The sequence below is a fragment of the Dendrobium catenatum genome, unplaced genomic scaffold (assembly GCF_001605985.2).
Source record: "Dendrobium catenatum unplaced genomic scaffold, ASM160598v2 fragScaff_scaffold_879, whole genome shotgun sequence".
In the NCBI taxonomy this organism is placed as follows: Eukaryota; Viridiplantae; Streptophyta; class Magnoliopsida; order Asparagales; family Orchidaceae; genus Dendrobium; species Dendrobium catenatum.
In genome coordinates, this window is record NW_021319341.1 from 1,240,187 (window position 1) to 1,267,955 (window position 27,769).

Genomic DNA, 27,769 nt, shown 5'->3' on the forward strand with positions numbered 1-27,769 from the left:
AGCTTTAAGAAGCAGTAAAAAAGCTGTCCCAAACCAGAGAGTAATAGCCCTTGTAAAACAGTACTAGTACCGCTTAGCTAATCTTCAAACATAATAATCATTACTAATTACAAACTGCTAATAAAAATAACATTTATTAACAAAAGAAAAAAAAACATGAAGTATTAATCTAATTTCAAAAGAAAACTACAATTTGATGCAATAATAGTTCATTGCAACATCTAAAAAAACAAAAAAAAAACACTATAAATCAATATCTCCACCCTATTTACGTTGAGGACAATATATAAACTGTGCTTATAGAAGGAAGCCTTGCTTACAGAGAGAGAGCTTCACGGTAAGCATCCAGTTCCTCCATAGGGACAGCACACATATTCCAAAAGTCAGAACTGAAACATATCAAGAAGAAACGGTAACTTCAACCAAAATACAGTTAAAATATTCGTTTGGGACGGTTTTCTTACTATTTTTTAAAGCAATTTTTTAGTAAAAAATTGAAATTTTTGTGCTTAAAAAATACTTTAAAAAGCTGTAAGAAAGTCATCCCAAACGAAGCCTTAGTAAATCTAAAACCATGATTACCACTGTTAGAAAGTTCCTTGCAGCTGAAGATCACATGGAAAAACAATGATCCACAGATTATTTTCTTTTGATTATCTCTGTTCGGAAACTGGGATTCCAGTAGGAGCTGATGATGGTAGGCTGCTTGATGACCCATTCTCAGTGGGTGGAGGAACACCCCATTTTCCTTCTGATTCAAGTGGTTCAAGGACATGGACGGCGCCATCTGTAAGCCCCAAGGCAAACTGGTTTGGCTCTGATGGGTGTGCAGCAACCACCAGAGGATAGACATTGGAGCTGAAACAAAGAGAAGAACATGAACAGTGGGTTCAGTTCAATAATGGCTGTTAGGACATCTCCAACCGAAAATCTCATTTTTCACTCCAAAATACAATGAAACTAAAAAAATGAAGTGATTCATCTCCAATCGAACGCCATTTTGCGCCCTTCGCAGAAGGTAACCATCTTTCTCCTCTTTGGCGTGTTTCTTCGGCAAATCCGGTAGAGACAGAAAAATAACATCGGTAAACAATGCGACGCCTCGCACTGTTCACCCGCAATCAAATACTGGAAGTTTTGTCGTTCGGCTGGAGCTCGTGAGCGACGCCATTCATGTGTTTGGAGTTCGATTGGAGATGTCCATAATTAAAATTACATGTAGATGGGATGGATGACTATAGAAAGTACTTTAATGACCGGATCAAGCTTAAATAAACAACCAATGAAAAAGAAATGGGGAATTTTACAGATACAGAGATAAGTTGGAAATCATGAGAAGAAACATATAAGAGTGGAGCTATAGTGGGGGCCTTAAGAGGCATGGGTCCCACTAACCTAATAGCCCTTTTTTATTTAATATATAAGCAAGCAAATTTGTAAATTTATAAAAACTAATTAATCTAATTAAGCAACTTTTATTTATATTTTTAAGTAAATAAAATTCATATTTTGTTAAGACTAAATCACATGGTTCATTATAAATTTATCTTTTTTTTAATTAGAATATTATATTCAGATAAATTAATATCCTTTGATTCAGATAAATTAGAAATAAAGGTGAAAATCCAGTATAACCACACATGATCTTTTCAAGCCGACACTAACTTCACATACATGGTGAGGCTCCCCTCTTTTGATCTCCAATGGGATCAGCACTAAATTCTAAAATCAGTGGGTCATATATGTTCTTCTCTACAACAAAATAAGTTTGGGATATCATCAAATAAACACACTCAAAAGTAAACATATACAAAAACAAAACTATGATTTCAACAATTAGTAATGTACTACGCATACTTCTTCGCCTAAGCTAGTTAATAACACGATTTCTTTAATGATTTTCTTGCTATCTCAATGAGATATTAATTGAAATTACGTTGTCATTCACTTTTAATTTTCTTAAGAAGCTCCTTGCATGTGGTTTCACATCAGTAACCTTCCTATGATTCAGTACCCTATTTGCAATGAAAATTTATTGGCTTGAATTAAATTATAAGCAAGATCTCAAAATGACATGCTGTGATGATGCAGTAATTGTCAGGCAATTTGTAGAAAACAAAAGGGTGTTCATGTTCCTTGCATTACTAAATAATGACTTTTACTAAATTCTCATTTAAATCTTAAATAGAGAAAAATTATTATCACTAAATGAGATTTTTCTTCTCTCATATGAGCAAGAAGAAAAAAAAAAACAATAATGCTTGACACTTCAATCTTCAAAACATATACCACAATAATCATGGAACCTCAAAGATGCAAGTACTAAAAGAAGAAATGGCATATAAAAAACGAGCATTGAAAACTTCACAGAAAGCCTTTAAGGTAACGGTGGAAATAAAGAATATCATAAAAAAAGATAGACCTGTCTTGTGGGATCAAAAGAGCTCAATTTAAAAAAAAAAATGAAAAACTTATAAACTTCCTTAACTCACTGAAAAATCATTCTGGTCGTGTAATCTAGCTCAAAATGATATAATCTCTAACTCATGTATTTTAGCGACTTAAATAATTCCCCCTCACACATAGATGTCATCTTTAATGAGAAGCAAATTTTTCTTTCAAATAACTTATCTTCAGGGTAGAACTCTCTAATGAAAAAAAAGGACGAAGAAACATCTATCTTTCATATTAACATTCATGTAGCACAAAAAATTAACACTCAGATATTGCACACCTCAAGTGTACATGAGTAAACCTAGCCAAAATTTCTAGCAAGATCAAGGCTCAAAATCATTATCAAATAATAATGATCAACCGACCATTACATATTCTCTTTGTATCCTATCTCCCTGTACACATATTTTCAAAAATTTTATCCTACTCATTAGGCTTTTCTTATAATTACCAACTTTATTTCATTATAATATCACAAATTATATTTGAGATGCTTAAAAATAAAAATTGGATGCATGTCATAAGAGAAATTGAACGTTCTAGAAAAAAAAAAGCACTTGAGAAAACAGTGCATAACCAAAAGGGATGAGAACCAACCTTTTAAAAACCAAACTGAAACAAGCCGGTTCAACTAATTTGACCATGAACCGGCAAAGTTACAGGTTCGATCAAATTCGAAAACCGTGTTTGCATCAAATCAGCTTGAACTAGTTTGAACCGTCGATTCAACTAGAAAACCGTTGAACCGGTCCCAGTATGGTAGAACCGGTCGATTCTAAAAAATATTTAATTTTGGCGTAAATATTTTTTAATAATATGTTTTAGTTTATTAAATCCTTTTTTTTATTTTTAAAATATTTTTATTAGATATGAAGATGAATTCAGTCATAATATACGCATGCCATCTCACATAACATACTTTGTTGTAAGTTGTGTAAACTTTATACTATAAAAAGACAATTAGCTTAAACTCCCCTATGATGTGGGACTAAAAAAACTGTATGAATATGTTAGACCAGTCCAGCCGGTCCATACAGGACCGGCTAAACGTAAAAGAGGTGGAAGAGTCCGCCTCCTATATGAGCCGCACAAGCTACAAGAACCGAAGGAGCCAATTTGGAATGATTTTTTAGGGAGTTAGGAGGGAAATTTGAATGTAGGGACTATTTAGAGATTTTTTTTATTGTATGCATTAAATAATTTATTTTCCTAGGGTTAAGGCATCTTGAATTTGGTTGAAATTTGAGATCTCTTAGGTTTAGGTTTCCTTTGGGCTCTAGCGGTTTTTAGAGATTTGGGAGAGATCGATCCTCCTCTAGAATTAAGGATCAACTGTATCTTGCTATTTTTCGTTTCTATTTCATCAAATAATACAAATTATCTACTGTTTTCATGGTTTTGTGTGGATTTTTGTGGAGAATTCTCGTTGTTTTCTAAAGATTGATAGGAAATGTTTGAGAGATACAAGTGTTTCCTATCAAATTGTATCATAGCAGATTTTGAGACTATTTTGGAGTTTTGTTTGTGAAAACTTGCTGCTATTTTTCAGCCGGAAGAGGGGCTATTTGCTGTTCTAAAGGGTCGAATTCCAGATTATTGAGTCTACAAATATCCATGTATTGATGGAGGCCAAGAAAGTGGATACGTTGGAGGAACACCTCGAAGTGGAGATCGGACAAATGAAATATGAAATTTCCGATCTACAAACTCAAGTTTTAGATTTAAAGAAAGACATTTCAGCCATCCACGAGAAGATGGATGAGAAATTTTTCAGCATGGGGGAGATGTTAAAGAAAGTACTTGAGGGCCAAACCATAATATCGCCATCAGAGGGGAGGGAAGGCACCGACAACCAGGGAGATGGGAAAAACCCTAAGCCAATCAGACAAAGGGGAGATCAGGAGGTGGAGACTCGAAAGGGAGAAGAGAAAATACCTCTCTTAGATCTTATTCCTAGGGAGGAGCAAGGCAGAGGGTATGAGGATAGGCATGAGGAGGTAGGGAAAGAACAAAGATGTGCTGATTTGGAGGGAGATGGGCGAGAGTGGTAGAGAAAATATGTAATTATGATCAAAGGGGACTAAATTTGAAAGGGGAAGAGTTTGTTCTGATCCAAGGGATACTGAATTTGAGAGGAGAAGCTGAGAATTTGATAAAAGGTTGGGGTATGAACGTAGAAGGGATAATTGGGATACTTGGGGGGCAACCACCCGCTTGGGGAATGAAAAATTATGAAGGAAACAGAGGGCACATAGGCGATCTGAGGGTGAGGAAATTGAAAATACCTATCTTTGAGTGAGAGGATGCACATGGATGGATCTACAGAGTGGAAAGGTACTTTACCAGTCAATAGGTTGACATAGGAGGTGAAGCTGACGGCAGCCAGGATGTGCTTGGAAGGGAAAGCTTTAGCATGATACCAATTGAGGAATACGAGGCAACTGATAAGGACCTGGAGAGAGTTTAGGAACTGTCTGTTGGAACATTTCCAAACCAGCAAGGGAGGAAACTTCTACGAGGAGTTCTTCGCTTAGATACAGGATGGTTCAGTGATGGAGTACCGGGAGATATTCGAGTACCTTGCTAGTCGATTGGACCGTCTTCCTGAGACAGTGCTAGAGAGAAATTTCATGACGGGACTGACGTTAGAGATCCGAGTAACGGTTAGAGTAATGAGGCCTTGTGATTTGGGAGAGGCTATGGAGCTAGCTCAGTTGGTGAAGGATCAGAGGCATCTGGAGAGAGAGACGGGAGGCAACAACTCGGGAGGTCCAAATAAAAGGACCATCACCTTTCTAGCACCCAAGGAGCCGACGCTGGTTACTCTTCGGGAGACTTCAAAGGAGAAGACTGTAGGAGTAAGACCGGGGAACAACTTCAAGAAGCTCACAGAAATGGAATTACAGGAGAAAAGGGCGAAGGGGCTCAATTTCAGATGTGACGAGAGGTATACGCTGGGGGACATGTGTAAGGATCAAACTCTTCAGGTTCTTAATGTTTGTGATGAGAAGGGAATGAAGGAGGGTGTCGTCCTTCCACCTTGCGGACAAGGTGGATCTTTGGAAGGGGAGTATTGTTAGACCGGTCCATACGGGATAGCTCAATGTAACAAGAGGCGGAAGAATTCGCCTCCTGTATGAGCCGCACAAACTGCAAGATCCACGGAGCCAATTTGGAAGGATTTTTTAGGGAGTTAAGAGAGAAAATTAAATGTAGTGATTGTTTAGAGATTTCCTTTTTGATTGTATGCATTAAATAGTTTGTTTTTCTTAGGGTTAGGGCATCTTGAATTTGGTTGAAATTTGAGATCTCTTAGGTTTAGGTTTCCTTTGGGCTGTAGCAGCATCTAGAGAATTAGGGAGAGATCGATCCTCCTCTCGAATTGAGGATCAACTGCATCTTGCTATTTTCCATTTCATCAAATAATACAAATTATCTTCTATTTTTACGGTTTTGTGTGGATTTTTGTGAAAAATTCTTGTTGTTTTCCGAAGATTGATAGGAAATACTTAAGAGCTACAAGCGTTTCCAATCAGAAAACTCTGTGTTGTTTAGAATGCAAATTTGGGCTGGGTTGAGCTGTGAATTTGGGCTGATTGGGGTAGGTGTGTAAGTGTATTAACGAGCTCGCGAGCTGAGCTTATCGAGTCACGAGCTCGAGCTCGGGCATAAACTCGAGCTTGATAAGGCTCGGCTCGTGAGCTCACAAGCCGGATCGAATCATTATTATTTTTTAAATAATTCTTATTTTTACTATTATAATATTTAAAACATTTTAAATAGTTAAACTACTATAAATTATATATATATATATATATATATATATATATATATAAAAGATTTATTTTTATATTCAGTTGGAAAAGACTAAAGACAATAAAAAGTTATAAAGATGAAAAAAGCATTAATTATTACCTGCAATTTTTTTTAAATTGTCTAACTTTATATTAGAATCTGATGTGCTGAAAAGAAGCATTAATTTTCTTGGACCGCGAAAGGAGCCAAGGAGGAGGGCCCACATGGCTGCTTTAAATTGGAAGCCGATGGAGAAGCATTAATTTTTTTTCAAAAAATCATTAACTTTGCACTTTGTTCGTTGTCCGCGGAAGACGATCGCAATTTGCAACCGGAAAGCGGGCCAGACCACAGAACTACATGGAAGGTCGCAAGAGGGATCACAATTCGAAAACGGCTGGAAGGCAATTTAATGCGCATATATTTAATATATATATATATATATATATTAATGATTAATCAAGCTTTTTACCGTAATTTATATCTCTTTAATCGAGCTTATTCAAGAATCTTAATTAAGATAATTATATATTCAATTTTAAAAATTTCATTTAGTATATAATTTCTATTATAATTAAATAATTTTAATATTTATTATCTCATTCGATCCAATCCATTGAACCTCTCTTACTGGTTTTGTCTGGTCCGATTTTCACAACTTTGATAAAAATAGCATAATGCAAATAAGTTTTTTGTAAAAAAAATATAGAGTATGAAAGCCTGGAATTGTATATGGGGATGATTGGTAGCCAAAGGATATACTCAATTATATGAAATTGACAACCACGAAACTTTTGCTCTTCAAAAAATAACTTTTATACTATACGTCTTAATTTCTCTTCCAATCAATCATGGATGGTACATAAAATAATATGATATAATGAATAATATCTTACATAAGAATATTAAAGAACAAATCTGTATGGATCCACCACTTAGATTTAATAGTTATTTCACAAAAAAAAAAGTATAACAACAACAACATCAAGTCTTTATTCCACTACATGGGGTTGGTTACATAAATCTTTTTTTCTCCATTGTATCATGTTAAGAGTCAAATTCTCACAAAAAATAAAGTAAGATATATTTATTCTTCATTTATTTTAGATATCTTCATCTTTCATAAATGTTTATCATCAACATAAAGATGAGAGTAATAATCCAAAAATTTTAGAGGTGGTGGTGGCACTGGAGACGGCTATAAAGGTGGTGGCTGCGGTGGAGGTGGTGGGGGTGGAAGGTCGGGGCAATTGAGAGGAGGCTGATGCGGCTCCAGGGTGCATGAAGGTGTGATTTATTTGAGTTTTTAGTTAATTATGTCAGCTTTTTTTAAGAATTAAATGTGAATGAGTGGGGAACTTAGAAAAAAAAATGGAGTTAAACTTGTTGTTTGTTATAAGATACTTTTATATAATTCCTATATTTCATATTGTTGTGCTCTTATAATATTTGGATTTTAATTCTATTTCATACAATTTATCAGTTGCCACTTTACACATTGTGCAATTTTGTGTTTCATATATGTCAATTTGTTACCCCATATTTTAATATAAAGTTAATATATCACGATTTAACATATTATTTGAGTGTTATATAAAAAATTATTTTTAACATTTACGTTAACTTTACGCAATTTTTGAATTTTGAGGCTTACACCTCACCTCATGAAAGAAAAATGCCTCAATACCCAATTGCGCAATTTTAAACCTTGCTTCCAATAACATCGAATGTTTTCTAACTAACATTGCCCAACATCTAGCCCCTAACACCTATTGCAGTCCTTCAATAACATAGTCTCTGAACACTTGTCTCTTGTCAATTTCATCGGCCTTCAACACACTCGACCACCATCTTAGGATATAACTTCCAATAATTCAAAAAATTATTAGACAAACCTTTGGAACCTCAAACTCAAAATAATGGAACAATTTCAACTAAACTAAACTTATGATCTTTTCTATTCAAATTTTTCACATTTCAAATTTTCACATAAAAAATAACCTCTATGCATACAACTCTTTCTTTCTCATAATTTATATTTACAGAAGATCTTCATGTGCTAAGAAAAATTCCAATATTTACCTTCATGAATTTTCATGCACAAATTAATTGGCAATATCTATGAGAAACATTCTCCCTTTTTCAACCAACAATTGCAACATTCAACAATAGTCCAAACACTGGAACCACAACACCCCCCACCCTGATATTCATGATAAATTATTCTTCTTGAAGCAAATCAAGAACAAAATGTAATTTTGACTGCATCCTTAGAAGGAAGCCTCAAAAGATAGATTCCGTCAACACCCCAGGTATAACTGTAGCTTTTCAGAGACAAACATATCAAATCCTCTTAGTCTTCACAAAGTATGTGGTCGTAGCTAAACAATCCAATACACTTGGCCAAAAATAATGTCAAAAACATTAAAGTGGATGCTCCTGATATTGGCATTTATGCATCATTAAGTTTGCTAAAGATCTTATCTAAAGTGCAATCCTGAGGAGATGTCCATATTGATATCTAGGGAGTGGTTGTAATTGAAGGAGATCTTGACCAAACTACCGATTCCTCAAATATTCATGATGGGGACATCAGATCATGGAGAGTCTATCAGAGACGTGGCTGTCGATCTACGGCCACGATTGAGTCATTGTATTTCTGAATTGTTTTATGTAATTTCTTATTTATGATGTCATATTGTATTTGATTTATTAGTTTCCCGTTGTACCCTTTTATTAAGGGAGGTCGTATGTAAGCCCTAGGGGAATTGTCGTCCTTTTGTTTTTGTGAGTTTTTGTACGAGGCTATTTATAGCCCTAGTGTTCTTCTTTTGAAGGAATGAATGATTGATTACAATTTTTTCTTCTCTTTGTTTGAGTTCTCTTGAGAGCTTGAGAGTTTGGAGTGAGAACCCTAGGAGAGGGAGAATTGTGCATCACCCACCAACCTTGACGAGTCGGGTTCGTGGTTTTATTATTTATCTTTGTTTTTCTTTTCCCCCTCCACCACCGCCGGCTACAGATGCCCCTCTCCCTCCCACGGCCCAAAGCTTCACTCGATGCTTGAACCTCCGGCCCCTTCTTCCCACCGTCCCCACCTCCTTTCCCTCGACGCCCCACCACCACCACAACCACCGGCCCACCCTTTTCACCAAGCCGTCGGCCCCCCACCCCTCTTTCCCTCTTTGAATTATTTTCTAAATCCACACTTTCCTAATTTATCCCAATCAATTTTTGGAAAGAATTTGAATTGGAAATAATTCAAATTTAATTCCCTAATCTTTCCTAATGCCTTGATCTTATTTTTGGAAAGAAGCTTAATTAGATCAATTACTCCAAATCTGCATTAATTGATTAAATCCTTTCCTATTCCATTAATCCTATTTTGAGAAAGGTTCTTTAATTAAATCAATTAATTCAAACCGGAATTGATTGATTAATTATTGCCTTAACCTAAGATACATTGCATCTAGTCTCATGCACTCCTCCCTCTCTTACTTGGCCAAACCACCCCATGCCCCACCTAGTAATTTCTTTCCAAAATAAAACTTCTCCTATTGGAATTAAATCAAAGCCCCTCTCCTCTCTCCTACCCGCCCCCTCCCTCATCCCTTTTCCTCTTTAATTAATTCCAAAGTTGGGACTTGATTAGAGGAATTCAAAGTTCAATTTCCCTCCAACTTAACTCTTGAAAATCTGAACTAAAGTACACCCCTATCCTCTACCTTGGCCGGCCACTCCATCTTCCATCCTCTTGCTTGATTTTGGAGAGGCACTTCTTTCTCTCAAGGGAAAACCAACAAGGACAAGCAAAGAGCACTTCCGTCCATACCTCGATGCACCAAGATCGATGCATGGCCGATCCGGATCTTGATTACGGCCTCTCCTACGACGAACAAGGATTTGCTTGCATTCTTCACTCGACCTTCTTCGACATCAACCCGTGTATCGACCATACCGTAGAAGAGTATGTAGAGCACATCTTGAACACCTTGGTCGAGGCTATTGAAGAGCAATTTGGCACCGTACAGTGGAGGATTACATCCGAGCCTTGATGAAGGTTTTCCAATCTTCCTCTTCTTGTACTTCCCTAGTCTAATCCTCTTTCTTGTGATTTGATTTTAGTCATGAAGATCGTGTTCGCCTAATTCTTTCAAGCTTAGTAAACATAGGGAATTGAGTGCACTTCATTTGTTTTTAATCTTATTGTTAAATTAGGGATTTTCATTGAAAGCTATTATATTTGCATGATGTTAATTTCCTATGTTATTTTGATGATTCAAAGCTCTTGATGTGCAACTTGGCCTAAATGAAATGACCGCTCTTACGTTTTATTTTGTCATTTTATTTGCTAATAGTTCTAATTGTTATTACTCTAATCAATAAGTTGTGCAAGCTCTTATCAAATTATTTCAAGCATTGTAATCCTACATCACTTCATTTAGAAAAATTCCATAAAAACTTCTGAGAGAATCTCAAGTCGTTATCTAATCCTCAACCAAACTTTGAACTCCCTTAGTAGAGTCCTAACTACAACTTCAAAACCGAACAAATAGTTTAAACATATAGCAACTTTTATTCTGTTATAAGAAATATTCAACGACTTGTAATCAAAGTCCAATGGATCTCAAGGGGACTTGTTTTGAGGAGCTCTTCCACCACAAGTGAAAGTTATCAACTTATGACCCATGATAAGACAGATATTTGGCCTCTTTATCAAACGTTTAGATTATTTAGTAGTATATGATAGTAAAAAATCTTTGTTAGATTCCTCTCAATCTCTTGCCATCTTGACATGCAATCAGAATTCCTTTCTCCATCTTGATAATTATGGTGCTACAAAGTGTGCGCTTAGACGAAGTTTATTGCAAGCTTTATTATATTATAACAAACCATTAGTAATGCATGAAGAATTTTCATTAAAGAACATACCTAATGTTAGCGGGAAGATAAGCAGTTGAGTTTATCCGGCATTGAAGTCTGAAGTTTGAAGCATTAAAAATGCATACAGTAGCATCCAGAAAGCTCGCATATATCAGTTGGCTATCACAAGAAAAGCTGGCATGCGAGATTGCCGGAGAAGAAGCTTCACGAGGTACCCACTGAAGATGAATAAGGAAAAACTAAAGAAGCTGCTGCAACATGATCCATATATCAATGTCAACGGTCAAATAGAAAATTACCTGTCTCATACACTCAAGTTTATTTGCCTCGTACATAGCAATCTGAGTCTCGTGTACAACGAGGAAATGAATCTGATCCTGGTGAAATTGGACACGGGTATCTGAAACAGCAGTAGGTGTTCGGCCAGGAGGAATTTGTAAAAACCTGCTCCTCAGCTTTTCCCACACATCACTACCCCATACGCAAAGCTTTACAACAAGAAACCAAATATGATTCAAACAGTTGAAGAGGTAACAATACTTTCAGCAAGCTAACAAATAATAAATTTATTTATTAAGGCTTCGTTTGGGATGACTTTTTTATTGCTTCTTAAAGCAGCTTTCAAGTATAAAAATTAATTTTTTTATACTAGAAAGCTGTTGTAAGAAGCAGTAAAAAAGCCGTCCGAAATGAAGCTTAAATTAAAAAAGATATGAGCTTCAGGACGGGAGAACAACCTGACCATCAGCACCAGATGAAACAAGCACATTTAGCGGATGTGAAAAGGCAAGGCCAGTAATTCTTTTCGAGTGGCCTCTAAGTTTGCTTTTAACCTGCTTAAAGACAAATCATACACTTCCCCAATGTAGTTCCTATCAACCAGTGAGTAAATATCAAGAATATTGTTACCTCATCAACTCGAACATTATAGATTTGGATAGTGGAATCATCCATTCCAATTGCAATTATGTTATTATCTTGAGGATGGAATGCAAGAAACGTCGCAGCAGGTGGTGGAGCCATAAAAGTTGTCATAACCTATATAAGCATATGTAAAAAAGCACTCATTTTTAGCATAAGGAAATCAATAAATTACTTTTGGAAGTTAAGAACTAACCTTAAACGTCATCATATTGAATAAAGAAATTTTTCCTCCTGATGCAGACATGACATAGGAATCATTCTTTGATAGAGCAAAACAGGGGACAGCTTCCTCTTGATTTGTATCTGTCGTATCATTAGTCATCAATATACCACTTGGTGGTTGCCATAGTTGAGGAGGAACACTTGTTGTTGCCTACAAAACAGAACATACAACAATGAACAACAGCCAAACCTTCTACATTGAAATAATGATAGTTATACTCTTATAATTTACCTTCCCACTAGAATTCTTTTCATTCCGTGGCCACTTCCAAAGTAGATGAATTGCATTGGATGTTAATGCCAAAAGGGCAACACCAGAATTTGTATATATTAACCTGCGTATCTGTATCACACGAAGGAAACCCGATATGCATATCATTATGCAAAAGAAGACCACTGTGAAAATCAAGGTGAAAAGAAAAATGAACTACAATTGCACAACCTATTTTGATAATAAAGTTGCTGCTTAACAATTGTACTTTGTTCAGGTTCTTTCTTGTAGTTTCTTCGGTAACATGATCTTATTAGTGTTTTATTGTTCATCTCCATTACTTCTTATATTTCTTCACCAAAGTCCATTTTAAAAATAAAAATTGAAATGAACACTGAAGTATTGTTTGATTTGTTTCCTTATGCGTAGCTCATATTCAACTTTAGCTTGTGTACTACTCAAATATTTCTTTACTATCTTTTCTTCGAAGAATGATAATTTTTGCTGTTAAATTTAAATTCTAAGTACTAAATTGTATCTTGACTAAATCCTAAATATTATTTATTGATTGTATCTCAAGAATGCAACTATTTTACTAATATAGTTTTACATTATACACATATAATTTGGTTTAATATTAAATACTTCGTCAGGATTTTGTTAAATATATAAATGGTATGCCTATCTGTAAAAAGACGTGCACGTTGAAAAAATAAAACACTCCAAGCAATACAGATCTACTCCACCTTCATCAACTCTTTTATGCGTATGTCTACGCACTCTCTCTCACTCCCTCCACATTACTTTTCCTCACTCTGTGTTGTTGGACGGTCTTAGGGGATGTTTTATTTGAAGTAAAATTGGTGTGATGTATTCCAAATGCAAGTGTTTTGAGAATATTGGTGTTTGGGTTGAAGTAAAACAAACTCAATATAAATTTTGGTATGTTTGAAATTCACCTTCTATTTTATTTTTAGTGTATTTGGAATTACTCAAATTTGAGCGAGTTCCACATACCGCTAGCCATAGCCCACCACCGCCACCACCAACCACCACCACCGCCTTGCCGACACCAACCAACGCCACCGTCAACCACCGCCTACCGCCGGTCACCACCACCCACTATAGAACATGACTACCACATCCGCCGACCACCAAGCACCACCACCGCAACATACTTGTGTCAAACCATTAAACTGGTCCCAAACCCATTTTTAGTTCTTTTATTTTACTTGTGTTAAAACAACTAGTATGAACCTCTATTAATTCTAAAACATATTCATGTAAACCTCTATAAATAGACTTCAAATGTTGTAATTGAATTCAAAAAATAAGATTTATGTTTTCTCCCTTTTCTAATCTCTCTTCTTCATCTTCTTCGTCATTAAGGAATCTACACCTACTCAAAAGGTGTCTTCCCTTTCTTGATGCAGATCAAATAACATACTGCATCAACTCCTCTAGAGTACACAACTTGCAACTAGAGAGCACTCAATTGGCCCAATTGGCCTCACAAAATAATTTTTTCTTTATCAATCAATAATTTAATTACAAGCTATCAATTCCAACTTATTTAAGTAGGATTGCAAAAACAAGATAAATTTTAAAATTAAAATATAATCTAATTCAAATTAAATATTTAAATTTAAAACTATTATTATCTAAAGAACCCAATTAAGTAAACCAACTAAAAATATGATAATTCGAGAAAATTTGGACAAAATAGAAATGGGCTTGAAAAGGAAAGAAAATGGTGCCAATTCAGCCTTGTTGTGGATTGGTTTAGTACATATAAATGGCATAGTCAATTGGGCTTTTGAGGGCTGATTTGATCATTTTAGTGACCTGAAGGCATCAACTCCCCAGTCTCCCCAAGAGTGTACACAACTTGGTTTCTAAAAAATAAAGTGCACAACTTGCAAGTACAGAGCGCTTGACTGACCTCACAAAATGAATTTCATTCATCAATCAATAATTTAATTACAATACATCAATTTTAATTTATAGAATCAAACTTAAAATTCAAATATAATCTAATTCAAACAAAATATTTAAATTTATAACTATTATTATCCAAAGAACCTTATTAAATAAACCAACTAAAAATGAGAAAATTCGGACAAACTAGAAATGGGTTTTAAAAAGGAATGAAAATGGTACCCGTTTAGCTTTGTTGTGTTCTAATTTAACTCAACATATGGCATATGGTCGATTGAGCTTTTTGGGGCTGATTCGGTCTATTTTTGTCTTAGTCATTCAATCGTTCAGAGGTTGTGATTGACCTATGTTGAAAAATGGAACCTTTAAGTGGAAGTGGCCAACAACCTTCTAGAAGTAGCCTAATGGAAAAACAGTGTGATGGCAACACATGTTGATTTTATAATTTAAAAGCCTTATGGAAGGCACGTTCAATACTATAGGATTGACTAAAAACTCTTCTAATCTAAGGAATGAATGCCATTGATGAATATGATCAATAATTGCCAACCCTTGACATAAATCTCGCACTTCGAGCCAAGCTCCTTTAATTGATTAAGGCAATTAATAATTAACTGAGAACATTCTAACTTAAGAGGGCCCCAAGAAGACTTCCTATGGAGGAGTGAAAAATATTTTCTTCTTATAATTCCTTTCATCTTTTTCCTTAGTAGAATTGGAAGCAACTCCTCATAAATCAATATAGAGAATGTGATATTTCAATATCATTTTAGATGATTTGGACAATTTTGTCTTGACAAATTTGATGCACAGGAAGTCATTTATTTCATGCCAAGTGAAAAAATTATCCATCTCAAACTCCCATTTACACAATAAGCGGATTCAGGGAAATTGTTGAATGTGGGAGCATTCGAATTTGATCCAACAAGTAGGATCATGAAGACCATTAGTGGGATGATCACGATCAGCAATAAGCGCTCTCAGAGAGGTTTCCCTTGCCCTTGGTGTTAAGCCTGATCAAGAATATTTTGAAAAGTACAACAAATAAGTTAGGATAGGCCTCTGGACCTAAGCAAGATATATATGTTATATAGGTTGGTTTAAATTTTTAAATAACTCACCAAGAACTATGGGATCAATCCTAATGTTAGGTACGTATTTGACTATTTGTAGTAGCACCTGATCTACCAGTGCATGTGCTATTGGCATCTATTTGTGCGAACAAGTTTTCCAACATATGAACTAGTGGCAACTTCACCTAAGCTCACTTTTTAAACTCACTTAAAGATGTCAATCATCTATCATTACCAATAAAGCTAGCAATGATTTGTTCTTTAAGTCAAACAATGTGGGCAAGATATTCATCAAAATTATTCTGAACTGATTCTAGAATGAGTGTCATAAATCGTAATTATAAACAGTAATGACGCAGAAGGCATATGCAACCTATCACTATATGTAAACAAAATGGATGCAGATTTATTATAATCAATCATAAGCATATATATATATATATATATATATGCGCAAAAAAATTCAATTTTATACTACTATGAATGTTGCAAAGGATGTGCTTAGAGTATCAAAAGAAAAAGCTTCTAATAGTAAAAATAGTTGGTTGTGAAATTAAAATATACAATAAAAGATAAAAAAATAAAAAGCTTTGCTATAAAATTTGGTTTAAAAGTAAAAATTTTGAAAATTGGGAAACATATAAAGTTGTCATAAGGAGCCTAAGAAAGCATTATGAGATGCAAAGACTTTAGCTTTTAATAATTTATATAATAGATTAGATACTAAAGAGGACGAAAGACATATGTATAATCTAGCCAAACAAAGAGATAGGGGTAGTAAGGATTTTGTTCAAGTGAAGCGCGTTAAGGATGAAGATCAAAAAGTACTTTTTTTAGAAGAGGATATTCAATAAAGGTGGATGAGATATTTTGCTAAGTTTTTCAATGAAGATTGTGAAAATATGATTGACTTTAGTGACCTTAATACTCTAAATGAAAATAGATATTTTTATTTTTATCGGTGTATTACTAAAACTGAAGTTAGAGAGGCTTTAAAGAAAATGAAGTGTGGGAAAACTGTTGGACCTGATGATATTCCAATAGAGGTGTGGAAATGCTTAGGAGATAAGGAATTTATTAGCTTACTGAACTTTATAATATTATTTTGAAGACTAAAAAGATGTCAGATGTGTGGTGAGTGTGTTGATTCATATCTTTAACAATAAAGGTGATGCACAAGATTGTGCAAATTATAGAGGAATTTAGTTAATGTGTCATACTTTAAAACTATGGGAGAGAGTTATGGAGCATAGGGTATGATGTGATACTATTGGGAGGTCTGATCGAGAAGTATAGAGAGAAAAAGGAAGATCTTCATATGATATTTATTGATTTAGATAAAGCATATGATAAAGTTCCAAGAGAAGTGTTATGGAGAGTTCTAAAAAAGAAAGAGATTAATAATGCTTATATTCATATCATTGGGGATATGTATGTTGGAGCTGTTACTTGTGTTCAAACACAAGGTGGTTTGACCAAGAATTTTCCAATTTCAATTGGATTACATCAAGGATCAGCCTTAAGCCCATATCTTTTCGCTTTAGTCAAGAATGTTCTTGCTAGTGATTTGCAAGAGGATGTTCCCTGGTGTATGGTTTTTGCTGACGATATTATTCTTGTTGATAAAACTAAAGAGGGAGTTGTAGGTAAACTTGAATTATGGAGGTCAATCTTAGAGTCTAAAGATTTTCATTCGAGTTGATCTAAAACCGAATACATTGAGTGTAATTTTAATAGTAATAGATCTAGTAGGGGTTTGTGACTTTGAGCAATTAAGTCATTAATAAGAGTACACATTTTATATATTTGGGTCCATTGTTCAGAGTGATGATGAAATAAATGGAGATATTATTAGTAGAATTCAAGTTGGATGGATGAAGTGGAGGAATGCATCGGGCTTGTTGTGTGATAGAAAAGTACCACTCAAATTGAAGGGAAAATCTATAAGATGGTGGTTAGAACTATAATGCTTTATGGCGCAGAATGTTAGCCATTAAAAGAGAAGCATAATATTAAGTTAAGTGTTGCACATATGAGGATGCTCAAGTGGATGAGTGGCTTTACTCTCATAGATAGGATACAAAATGTGAATATACGTGAAAAGGTTAGAGTAGCTCCAGTGGCATATAAGATTAGAGAGAGTCTCCTTAAATGGTTTGGTCACATAAAACGGAGGCCTTCTGATGACCCAATTAGGAGAGTAGATGTATTAGATTTAACATATGTTTAAAACATTAGATATAGACCTAAAAAGACTTGTTTAGAAAATATTAGAAATGAACTTTCTTTATTAGATCTAAATGAGAATAGATGTTCAATCAAGATGTGTGAGTGCAAAGGCGGGGAAAAAGGATGTAGGGTGAGCGATCATCATAAGTTCACAAAGGAGGAGCAATGGGGCAATTCTGAGCATGATGTGATCATGGGATCAATAAAGAGCTCCAAGGTGTGAATTAATTGGGAATGGGTTTGGACAATAGCAATATATATTAAACTTCAATTTGCAAAGAACTAGTTTGATATCTAGATTGATGGAGGAAACGAGGGAGGAATTTTTCGCATACAATTTGGAGATCAATCAATCATTTAATTATGAACCATCAATCCCTATCTATAGAAATATGGTTTCAAGGATAAGATCAAATTTTAAACTTAAATTTAATGTACTTCTAATATAACATTTAAATTTAAACTTATAATTATAAAAAATAAAAGATAATTAAACCTAATAATAAATCAAAATAATACATGAGAATTCAATCAAGAATAAAAGTGAGCCTAAAATGGTATTAAAACATACTGAGCAAACTCTGTCGAGGTTTGATTTATCTATGGCCACTTAAGGCTTTTGTGAGCTAACTTGGCCTGATTAGCGGGATGTGTTGCATCAACTCCCATCCAATGGTTTGACATTTAGTAAATTTTCCTGTGATGAGGATTATCCTTAAGGGGATGGTTGATCTCCTTAAGACTAGAGAACTCCTTAGATGGAACAAATGAAATCAATACAATCTAACCTACAAGACCTATTTCTAACTAAGGTTGAGGACCATTTTCTCCACTGAAAAGGTTCTTTGTAGGAGATGGATATTGGTTTGGTTCTTGATATAAACTTCCAAAAATGATATACCTTTCAAACAGGAGTGATTTTTCCTTGAACAAATCCAAAGGTGATGAACTAAGCCAGTCCATCCTCAAAGACTATGCAAGACAACTTGTCTAAAATGATGGACAATTCTTAGAAAACTTATGAAATTCCAACTCTTAATTTTTTACCAAATATGAAAATGAATAGTGTGGGATGGTGGACTTGAAAATAAACTTACTAGAAAATAAACTTATTCTCCAAGGAGGAGAATCTCTACACCCACCGGGGCATCTGTGCTCTATTCACACAAATATATTGTCTATAAAAAGTCATTAGTAAATCCTTGTATGCCTTTCATGGTAAGTAAATTTACTGTTTCACCTGATCCTCTATATATCTTTCCAATGTAAACAGCTGATTTCTATTATTGTTTTCTCTTCTTTTGCAATGTCTTAAGTTAGCATCTATAGTTTAGAACTTTTATACCTTCTGATTTCAACTTTCAAGGATGGAAGAAAAAGAATTTTAAGAACTATTTCAACTATGAATACAAATAATGAAGATCCACCGTATTCTAAATTTGACTTGATACAAAAAATACTAAATTACATATATGGTTTAATGCAACCTTCTCCTTCAATATTACAACGCCCGCGTATCAACTTCATTATCTGAAAGCATCCTGTTTCTTTCGCAACCATTGTAGGACTTCGGCATGCACAACAAATGCACTAACATGGAACCAATCCATCTATTCCTTCAGCAGAAAGAAGTAGTTTCTACCATAATACCATGAAATCATGGTAATTAAGTGTTTCGGAAGGAACCAGAAATTCACAAAGAGAAACAAACCAGATAAGATTGAAAGGAATAAAATTTTCATCGCATATAATACGTAATTTATTTTCAAATTTCTAATAGCTGATGCAAATACCATGTTACTAAAAGATAGAACACAACTGCAAAACAAAATCCTCAATTGCAGTTTGACCATTCCATGCATCAGTCATCCCTGGTGTAACTAAAGAAGATAAGATATGATATTTTTTTATTTTCTTCTGTTTCTTCTTCAGAGAGATTCAATACCTTGACCTTCATCTTGAATAGGACACATGCAACACCCATTCGACGCTCAATAAGACACTTGTTATGAGCTCTTTTCAGATATTTTCTAAGCATTCTAATCAAGATAACAGGCAGCTCAGAATGAACTCATCTATGTAAATGTGCTTGCCCACAGATGGTACACTGTGTAAGCAGCATCTCACTTGAGCAATTTCTACCAATAACAGCATGGAATAAGATAACACATTTTGTACCTTGCTTGATCTCATGTTATCCATCAGCGAGAGGGATCTGCATTGAGTTGGTTCTCCAACTTCGGTCAGCTTCCAGATCTTTGATTTATCCAAGAGCTCATCATTTAATCTAGGCTTCATGTCCGCCAAATTTCTTGCATCTCCATTCTGTCCAAATTACAAAAAGAATGCATAAGCAGTCAATAGAGGCTAGTCAAAATATACTTTTGCAGCAAGTTTAGCAAGATATTGCAATATCCCAACAGCCATATTGGCATTTAAATTGTGAAAATGAAAAAGGTTAACAGACCGCCGCAGCTGCAGCCACTGCAGAGGATCTATCAGTTGTTGCAGCACTGGAAACAGAGGCAGCATTGGTGGCTGCTGCAGCAGACAAAGGATTTACTATAGGCTGCAAAACTCAGAAAGAAATTATATTAAACATTGTTAAATTACAGGTAAGGAAATCAAATGGCTAAATAGGTGAGAACCCGTGTACCTTCATCACAGTTTCTGAAGCTGTCCTTGAAACATCAAAAGGGCGATTTTCAAATGTACGAAGCAATCTGAGTCCATCAGCATTAGCCAATATTTTAATACCATTGTCATGTGTAGAAACAGCCAACAAGGTACCCTCTTTGTTGAAGCGTATACTTGGACTTGCCTAATGCCAGATGAAAAGGTTAGAACCTAAAACACAAGGTCTTTTAAACTTACAGAAAAGTTTATTTTAAGACTTGAAAGAATTGGATAGAGCTACTAGGGAAAAACTTACTGGGAGGCAACCATCAAGATCAACACTTGTCAAGAGATTAGTGTTGTCCATGTCCCAGAACTTTATCAAGAAATCATCCCCAGCAGCCAAGAAACGATTCCTGGTGGTATCAAATTGTACAACACCCAAGGAACGTTTACGGAACCCTTGATACATTCTCTTTACAGCCCCTTCACTTTCATTCCACTCAACAATGTGTGATTCGCCTTCTTTGCTTGTTCCGCAGGAAAAGAGTCTTCAAGAAATAAGAATCAATTTAAGCCAAAAAGAAAAATCAAGACAGGATGAGCTGTATAATGTCTTTAAATGTCAAAATGACCTTGCACCATCCGCACTATATGCCATGGTTGTGCACCAATGCCCTGGGGCATCATAATCAACTCTTGATCCTAAATTGTCATATAGCCATGCTTTTATCTTCCCATCTAATGCCGTTGAAAAAATGAACTGCATGATTAGACAAAAAAATTTGAACAATTTAAATTTATCCTAAGGTTGGGATTATTATTTTCACAAAAATAAACTAAAAATTCTTAATAAAAAATTTTAACATCAATGTAACGTAACATCATGATGCAGAAAAAGCAAGACAAAAGGACCGGATAGGTTTGTTGCCTGAATGTTTTCCTTGTGATGAGGACAAATAGAGTATACAGGTGCATCATGACCTTCAAACGTATATAGCTTTCCCCCTGTAGTTGCGTCCCATACCTAGAATAAAAACTGAATGTTAAACTTCAACCTCAACAATGCTTTAGGTTTTGTTAGGGACGACTTTCGTACTGCTTTTCAAAGCAGCTTTCTAGTACAAAAAATTAATTTTTTTACTAAAAAATTATTTTAAGAAGCGGCAAAAAAGCCGTCCCAAACGAAACCATAATCTTTAGCTGCCGGCAGCAAAGGAATCAAGTAGAGTTCACCTTAATCATTTTGTCATCTCCACAAGTTACTATGCATGGTTGCTTATTTGGGGTTGAAAATGCAATATCATTAACACCTCCAACATGAGCATCAATCTGAGAATCCAGTGGTATTATTTGAGCCATTTGTAATGAGAATGCAAGCCAAAATACTAGCAAAGGAATAAAATGTCAAGAAAACCTTGCATACCTCCAAGTGATGCCTAATATCATTACCACCATAATAGGAATATACTTGTACAATATGCTTTGAGTAAGCAACACCTATGAAGAATTGGAATAATCATTAATCTAGTTAAAAATTACCTTTTCTGACTTTATTTTGTATAAGAATTGATATATATATATATATCTTACCAAACAAATTGCCATCAGGACTCCATATTATGCGATTAACGGACACATCTGGATCTTTAACTAGAGCAGTCTAGGCGTCATAAATGAAAATTTCAGGTTGTCAGACAAAAAATGGGATATTGTAGCACCAGTAGAGAAAGGATGCAAGTAATGGAACAAAACCTGAAGGGGCATGGAGCATGCTCCAAGTTCCCAAACTTTAAAAGACTTGAGGATCAGTCTCTCCCTGAGCCCAACATCCCACAACCCAATATCACCAACATTGGTGCCAACTGAAACATGTTTGAGACAAGAGTCAAAGACAAGTTAGTCTAACAATTGTGATGAAGAAAATAGTTGATTTTACTCTAGCTACCAAGAAGAATAGTTTGCTGAATAGGATGGAAATCCATGCTCATGGGAGTGGAGCCCTGATTTAGTGATCGGGCTACAGTCTTCGGCAAATCATCTAGATTATACATATTCTGACTGCTGTTCTGAGTAAAAGCAACTGGCAATACGTTCACAGGCAGATTCACCTGAGAAAAAACATTTAAAATGTTAAAAGGAAAAAAAAAAAAGAACACTTCCTATGCACCAACACAAATATTTAAAATAAACACATGAGATCTGGTTAAAAGCATAGAAACACTCCAAAAAAACCTCATCAGAGACCCCAATAGGCCTACTTCTCTTGGATATGTGATCAGAATCTCCTGAAGTATAATCCATAGCTGGATTGTTTGATGGAGGAGTTCTCGGATGCTTCAAGAGTGCAGCTACACAGAAAACAAAAGGTAAAACCACCGTAAAAATTGTGATGAACATTCAGATTTTGATTGGTGGTACCAAGAATTAATTTTGATGAAGCATAGATGGAAACACTCACAAGGGTTTGCAGTAGTTGTAAATCCCATGGGGCCAACAGAAACCGCAGGATGAGTTACAGCTGGTGAGTTTGACATCCAAGCTGCTAGAGGTATAGGAACAGACGCCGGTGTGGGTTGAAAAGGCTTAACATTATCACAAAAACACACAAATGAATCAATATAATCATCAAGAAGATTAAAAAACAACTTCTGTGCTACCTACCCCATGCGCACCTAGCGGAGGAAAAGCTCCCGCTGCTTTTGGCATGGATCCTAGCAGTGGACTGTTAGCTGGAGATGGGGCACGTGCACCATTTTGTTGTCCACAAGAATGATCAACAAAAAGGGTTTTTATATCAGGATTGGGCCTTGGGTTTTTGCAAAGTTGGTGTTGCCAGTTCAAGCTGCCACATAAATATTGCATTGTAACCTCAGTTAGACATTTCAAAAAAGTTTCTTGGGCAAAAAAAGAAAGGATATTGTACAATATCAACCAAAACAAAGAAAAATGTAGTTAAAAGGCTCTTTTTACCACATACTTCTACATTTTTTTTAACTTTAGGAACTATTTGGTTCAACTTTACACTGACTTAAACCAACTTATAATACTTAAGACAGACATACAGCTTAAGTGCATGCAATTTAGGGGAAAAGACATTGTAAGCTTAATTGACTCCAAAGGATAGTTGATTTTTTTTTTTCACTGCAATGTTGTTCATATCCTTCTTCAAATCCACGCCCCTCCTCCCAAAAAAAAAAAAAACAAGGATTTCTGGTCTATTATTATGAAAATTGAATGCTTTGTAAACAAGTTATTGATGCATTGCTGAATGGTAAAAGTTAATCCTCTCTCACTCTTATGAGTTTAAAATAGCAAACTACTAATCATTAAAAGCCAAGATGATCCATTCCATGAAATTCTAATAACTCATGAAAGAAATATACCAAACCTGGGAAAGAAACGTCAACATCCAAAAATAAGATGTGAACAAATAGCAAATTTACGAATGCAGAGCATTAGATGACAAGATACCTCTGATTAATAAGCGTACGCAGCCGTGAACTTTTTAGGTTTGGAAACTGCAATTTGTCTCGGAACAACGGATTTGCCTCAATTAGTTTTTTAAGCTCAACTAGCATTATTGCCCTTGCTGATTTTGTATCCCCGTATTTTGAAAGTTGTTCGTTTTCCCTACAAAAGTGGGTCGGTTAATAAGAACATCCTAAATATGTCAACATAAGGGAGAAGAAACTCCATGGAGAGCAAACCTGAAATTTTCCATGGTCAAAAGTTGTGTAATTTCCTTAAAAAGATCCTCATTAAATGAGGCGAAGACTTTCAGATCCTTCACGAGTATGTCCACAGCCTTAGAACGTTCATGCCTGCGGAAGATCATTCCTTTCATCAAGACGGTGTTTCCAAGCAGCAAAATGAAAAGTAAAAATAATAAATTTAAATATAATACTAACAATAATATAACTATTAATATTACTTTATAAATTATAAAATCAATGATTAAAAAATCGCTAATAAATAATTTAAAGAAAAAAAAAAGGGAAAGAAAGAAAGAAAACGTACTTATCCAATGCTTCGAGATATTTCTGCTTCCTGATTTCGAAGAAAATTTTCATGGAATACCGGTTGTCATCAACCTTAGTGAAACCAGAGAGGTAGCGCTCCACTTCATCCCAGTTACCATTATGCACCTCATCCTCAAAATACTTCATATTGAAGAAAAAGCCAGATTCGTGCTCCAACCTAACACCAAAAATAAAATAGAAAGGAAAGTAAATAGTGAAATAAATCTAAAGCCTTCAAGCTCAGATCACAATTTCTTATAAGAAAATCTCAGCCATCAAAATAAAACTTACTTATGTACCGTGTCCTTGAACTTCTCCTCGTCCAGGAACTGCAGGATTAAGAAAACTAACTCTCTGCTAAGAGACGACATCGCGTCGGCTTAATCAGCCGAACTTAGCTGGTCCAAAATTCCAGATCTTTACCCCTAAAACTTGGGATAAAAAAATTTCAACAAAAAAAACCCTATTTTTCCTCCGTCGCAGAAATCGCTGCTACTTGAACGGAAAATAGTGACAGAGCCTAAAAATATCAATAATTAAGAAGATCGAAGCTGAAAAACGATGGTAAAGCAAAAATAACATTCCAACAAATATTAACTTACAGCTTAGACAACGAAGCAGAAAAAGATCAAGCTCTTACAAGCTCTATCGGGAGAAGAAGACTGGCTGTAAGAAGAACTCTCTCTCTCTCTCTCTCTCTTCTCTCTCCCCAATAATAAGTTAAAAGAAATGGCCATTTTGACGCAGAGAGGTAATCACATAAGTATAAGGCGCGGAGACAAACAGGAAGAGGGGAGTGATAAGTTCGTCTGCATATTACACTACTGTTGATAAGAGCGCTTAGCCTCGTGTATAAGTTCACTGCCTTATGATAAGAAGAGTGTGCTAAGGGACCCACAAAGGCCGGCAATGCCTTGTCGACCATCACGATGCGGAATCCGGTGGCCGATATAAGTATTTGTGTAACTCTAACACGGAACAGCTTCTTCAAACCGATGGATTGCTAGAAACAAATCTCATTCCTACGTGGCAATATTTTAGTGGAGAATGAAGGTGCTAAAAAAGTTTGGCATAAGGAGGGGATTTTACGATAGAAACGGTCATTTCTATCAGTCTAATAATTGTGCCGTGGATGTTAAATAAAATTACGAAAGTACCACTACTTTCTACGTACCATCACGTGAGACCCGCATATTTCTCGTGAATGTTTAGCTAATTTCGCGTATATGTCAGAATTTATCGTATCGCATGATGTGACGATAAATTGTGACGATAAATTGGAGAAATATTAATTTGCCTCTTTTTGGGCTTTTTTTTTTTAAGTGACAGAGTCATTCTTTAAGCTGAGTTGGGATGACCGCGGTGAGAATTAGAAATATTGACCGTCTTATTATTTATTGTTTGAACTGAACGCCACTGAATCAACCAATTGGACAATTCCTTCCAATCGCTTATTTGTTTCCACTAATCCAATACTAATGACAAAGAGCAGGACAAAAAGCATTTGATTTTTTTATTTCAATATATATCCTAAAAGAAAATAAAAATGTATTTAGTATATTAAAAATTGAGCTGTTTAATATATAAACTTTATAGATAATCAAATATTAATTTTACTAGTTTTTTAGCATTTGTTATAGGGGTGTCAATTATTGACACGACCCGATAACCCAACATGAGTCTGACCCGAAAATTGGGATTATGGTCCATTTAAAAAATGGGTTAGGTCCGGGTCAACCCGATAACCCGAAATTGACCCGATGACCCCACCTTGCATTCGCGCTTGCACATGCGGCCATCGTGTCACACGGCATTCACGCAATCACTGTCGTCCTCACGCAGCATTCGTGCAATCTTCTGAGTTAGGCATCACGTCGTCACGACCACGCGGCCTTGCATCGTGCAGCCTCGCATTCGATTGTCCGATGTCTGGTCGTCGTTCTCATGCGACCTTGCGTCGCGTTACGCCACGCACACCCGCTGGCGCACCTCGCATTACCGAAGCAGGCACACGCCCTTCGCATTCGCGTACTAACGGTATTCATGCGGCTCGTGCCCTAGCGTACCCCGGGTTCATTGGTCGGGTCGGGTTAAAGTCAACCCGTTTAACCTCAAGTCAATCCGAGTTCGACCCGACTCCCGGACCCGTTTTGACACCCCTAATTTTTTAGCCCATATTTAATGTTAGGCTTCCTTTGAATTAGTATTTAGCAAATTTTGACTTTTTTAATATTTATATTCAAAAATAATGGACTCTACACCTAATAAGCCATGGTTGCTAATATGCCCTTTTTTATTTTGTTTGTTTATTTTTTTAATCAAAATATTGTACAATAATTTATCTATTTTAAATGTGACAAAAATGAGAATATGTTAAATAGATATATGATCAAATTAAAAAAATATTTATTTGATTATAATAGAGGAACGGTTGAAATGATATTTATTAAAATAATATTATCTATATATAAATGCATGTATTGGACAAATAGATAAAATTAATGTTATAAGACTGGAAGGAGAAAGTGGTAATTAAGCTTAAAATAATATAGATATAAATTATTCAAAATGGCTTGCAAAATATTGACTTAAAAAATCACATTACAATTATAATTCAATAATTCTAGAGAGAATTTTATGTTGATCTAATTATTGTTCCAGCCATATAATTGCCTTAATTATTTCACTGACATAACATTTGGTTTCAAAGCTTTAGACCTTTCAAAGTTTGCTTTTAACTTGTCTTTATATAAGACATGAATTAAAGATCACATATTTGCTCATAATAACCTTTCAATTTTGGTTATCCTAAAATTGATAACTAAACTTGGCATCAAGTTCACTTCTACTTATACAATTTATATGAACAAAAGTTTATATCATTATTGCTCCATACCTCTTCATATATTTTAAAATTTAATGATGCTGAGAGGCCTCTAATGATTAAACATGATGTAGGATTAATAGCCTCAACCTAAAACAATTTTGGTAACATAGATAGTAATCTCATGCTCCTAGCATGTTCACTTAATGTTCTATTCATCCACTGAACCACAGCATTCTATTATTAAGTTTTTTCTAGAATATGCCTCTTCATTTTGCAAATAGTTCATCTTCAATTATCTTTTTGCCCTGAACAACTTTCATCCACCTACTAATTTTGAGTAATTTAGTTCTCATTTCGATAGAGATTATCCCAAATTATCTATATTTACCCACTAATTTTAAGTTCATTTCCACTCTCTCTCTCTCTCTCTCTCTCTCTCTCTCTCTCTCTCTCTCTCTCTCTCTCTCTCTCTCTCTCTCTAGAGCACCACAAATCACTTGGTAAAATTCAATCATTTAGTTTTCTTTCATTTAAAGAAAGGAATTGTCTCAGTCACCTTAGCAACTTGTCAACT

The 27,769-nt window shown here is 35.1% G+C and overlaps 1 protein-coding gene across 2 annotated transcripts; it reads right to left on the minus strand.

Annotated features, from left to right (window-relative positions):
• Positions 1-78: 78 nt before the first annotated feature.
• Positions 79-27,653, minus strand: LOC110106832 (protein TPR3). 2 transcript variants are annotated; one of them, XR_002304299.2, is made up of 28 exons: positions 27,609-27,653; positions 24,971-25,069; positions 24,660-24,888; positions 24,367-24,546; positions 24,057-24,170; positions 23,821-23,979; positions 23,011-23,191; positions 22,808-22,931; positions 22,582-22,697; positions 22,295-22,457; positions 22,102-22,211; positions 21,940-22,009; positions 21,773-21,846; positions 21,583-21,678; positions 21,278-21,373; positions 20,982-21,109; positions 20,663-20,897; positions 20,387-20,551; positions 20,198-20,299; positions 19,909-20,055; positions 12,512-12,622; positions 12,251-12,430; positions 12,043-12,171; positions 11,871-11,966; positions 11,433-11,621; positions 11,182-11,351; positions 583-858; positions 79-389 (listed from the first exon to the last, which is right to left on the minus strand). XR_002304299.2 is itself a non-coding variant. In XM_020836870.2 (27 exons), the coding sequence occupies exons 3-27, from the start codon at positions 24,737-24,739 to the stop codon at positions 654-656; spliced, it is 3,420 nt and encodes a 1,139-aa protein (XP_020692529.1). In that variant the 5' UTR covers positions 24,740-24,888; positions 24,971-25,069; positions 27,609-27,653; the 3' UTR covers positions 79-653. The 2 variants fall into 2 exon arrangements, 1 of the variants encoding a protein (XP_020692529.1); XM_020836870.2 differs by having other exon boundaries at positions 79-858.
• Positions 27,654-27,769: the final 116 nt, after the last annotated feature.

Bases quoted from the DNA above. Each gene is read 5' to 3' on its own strand.
- LOC110106832 (XM_020836870.2), bottom strand. From the start codon at position 24,739: ATGTCGTCTCTTAGCAGAGAGTTAGTTTTCTTAATCCTGCAGTTCCTG. The intron at 23,192-23,820 runs GTATCTTGTCAT...TTTATGTGGCAG, and splicing joins CGTACGCTTATTAATCAGAG to CTTGAACTGGCAACACCAAC. The intron at 20,056-20,197 runs GTCTGTTAACCT...TAATTTGGACAG, and splicing joins CAGTGGCTGCAGCTGCGGCG to AATGGAGATGCAAGAAATTT.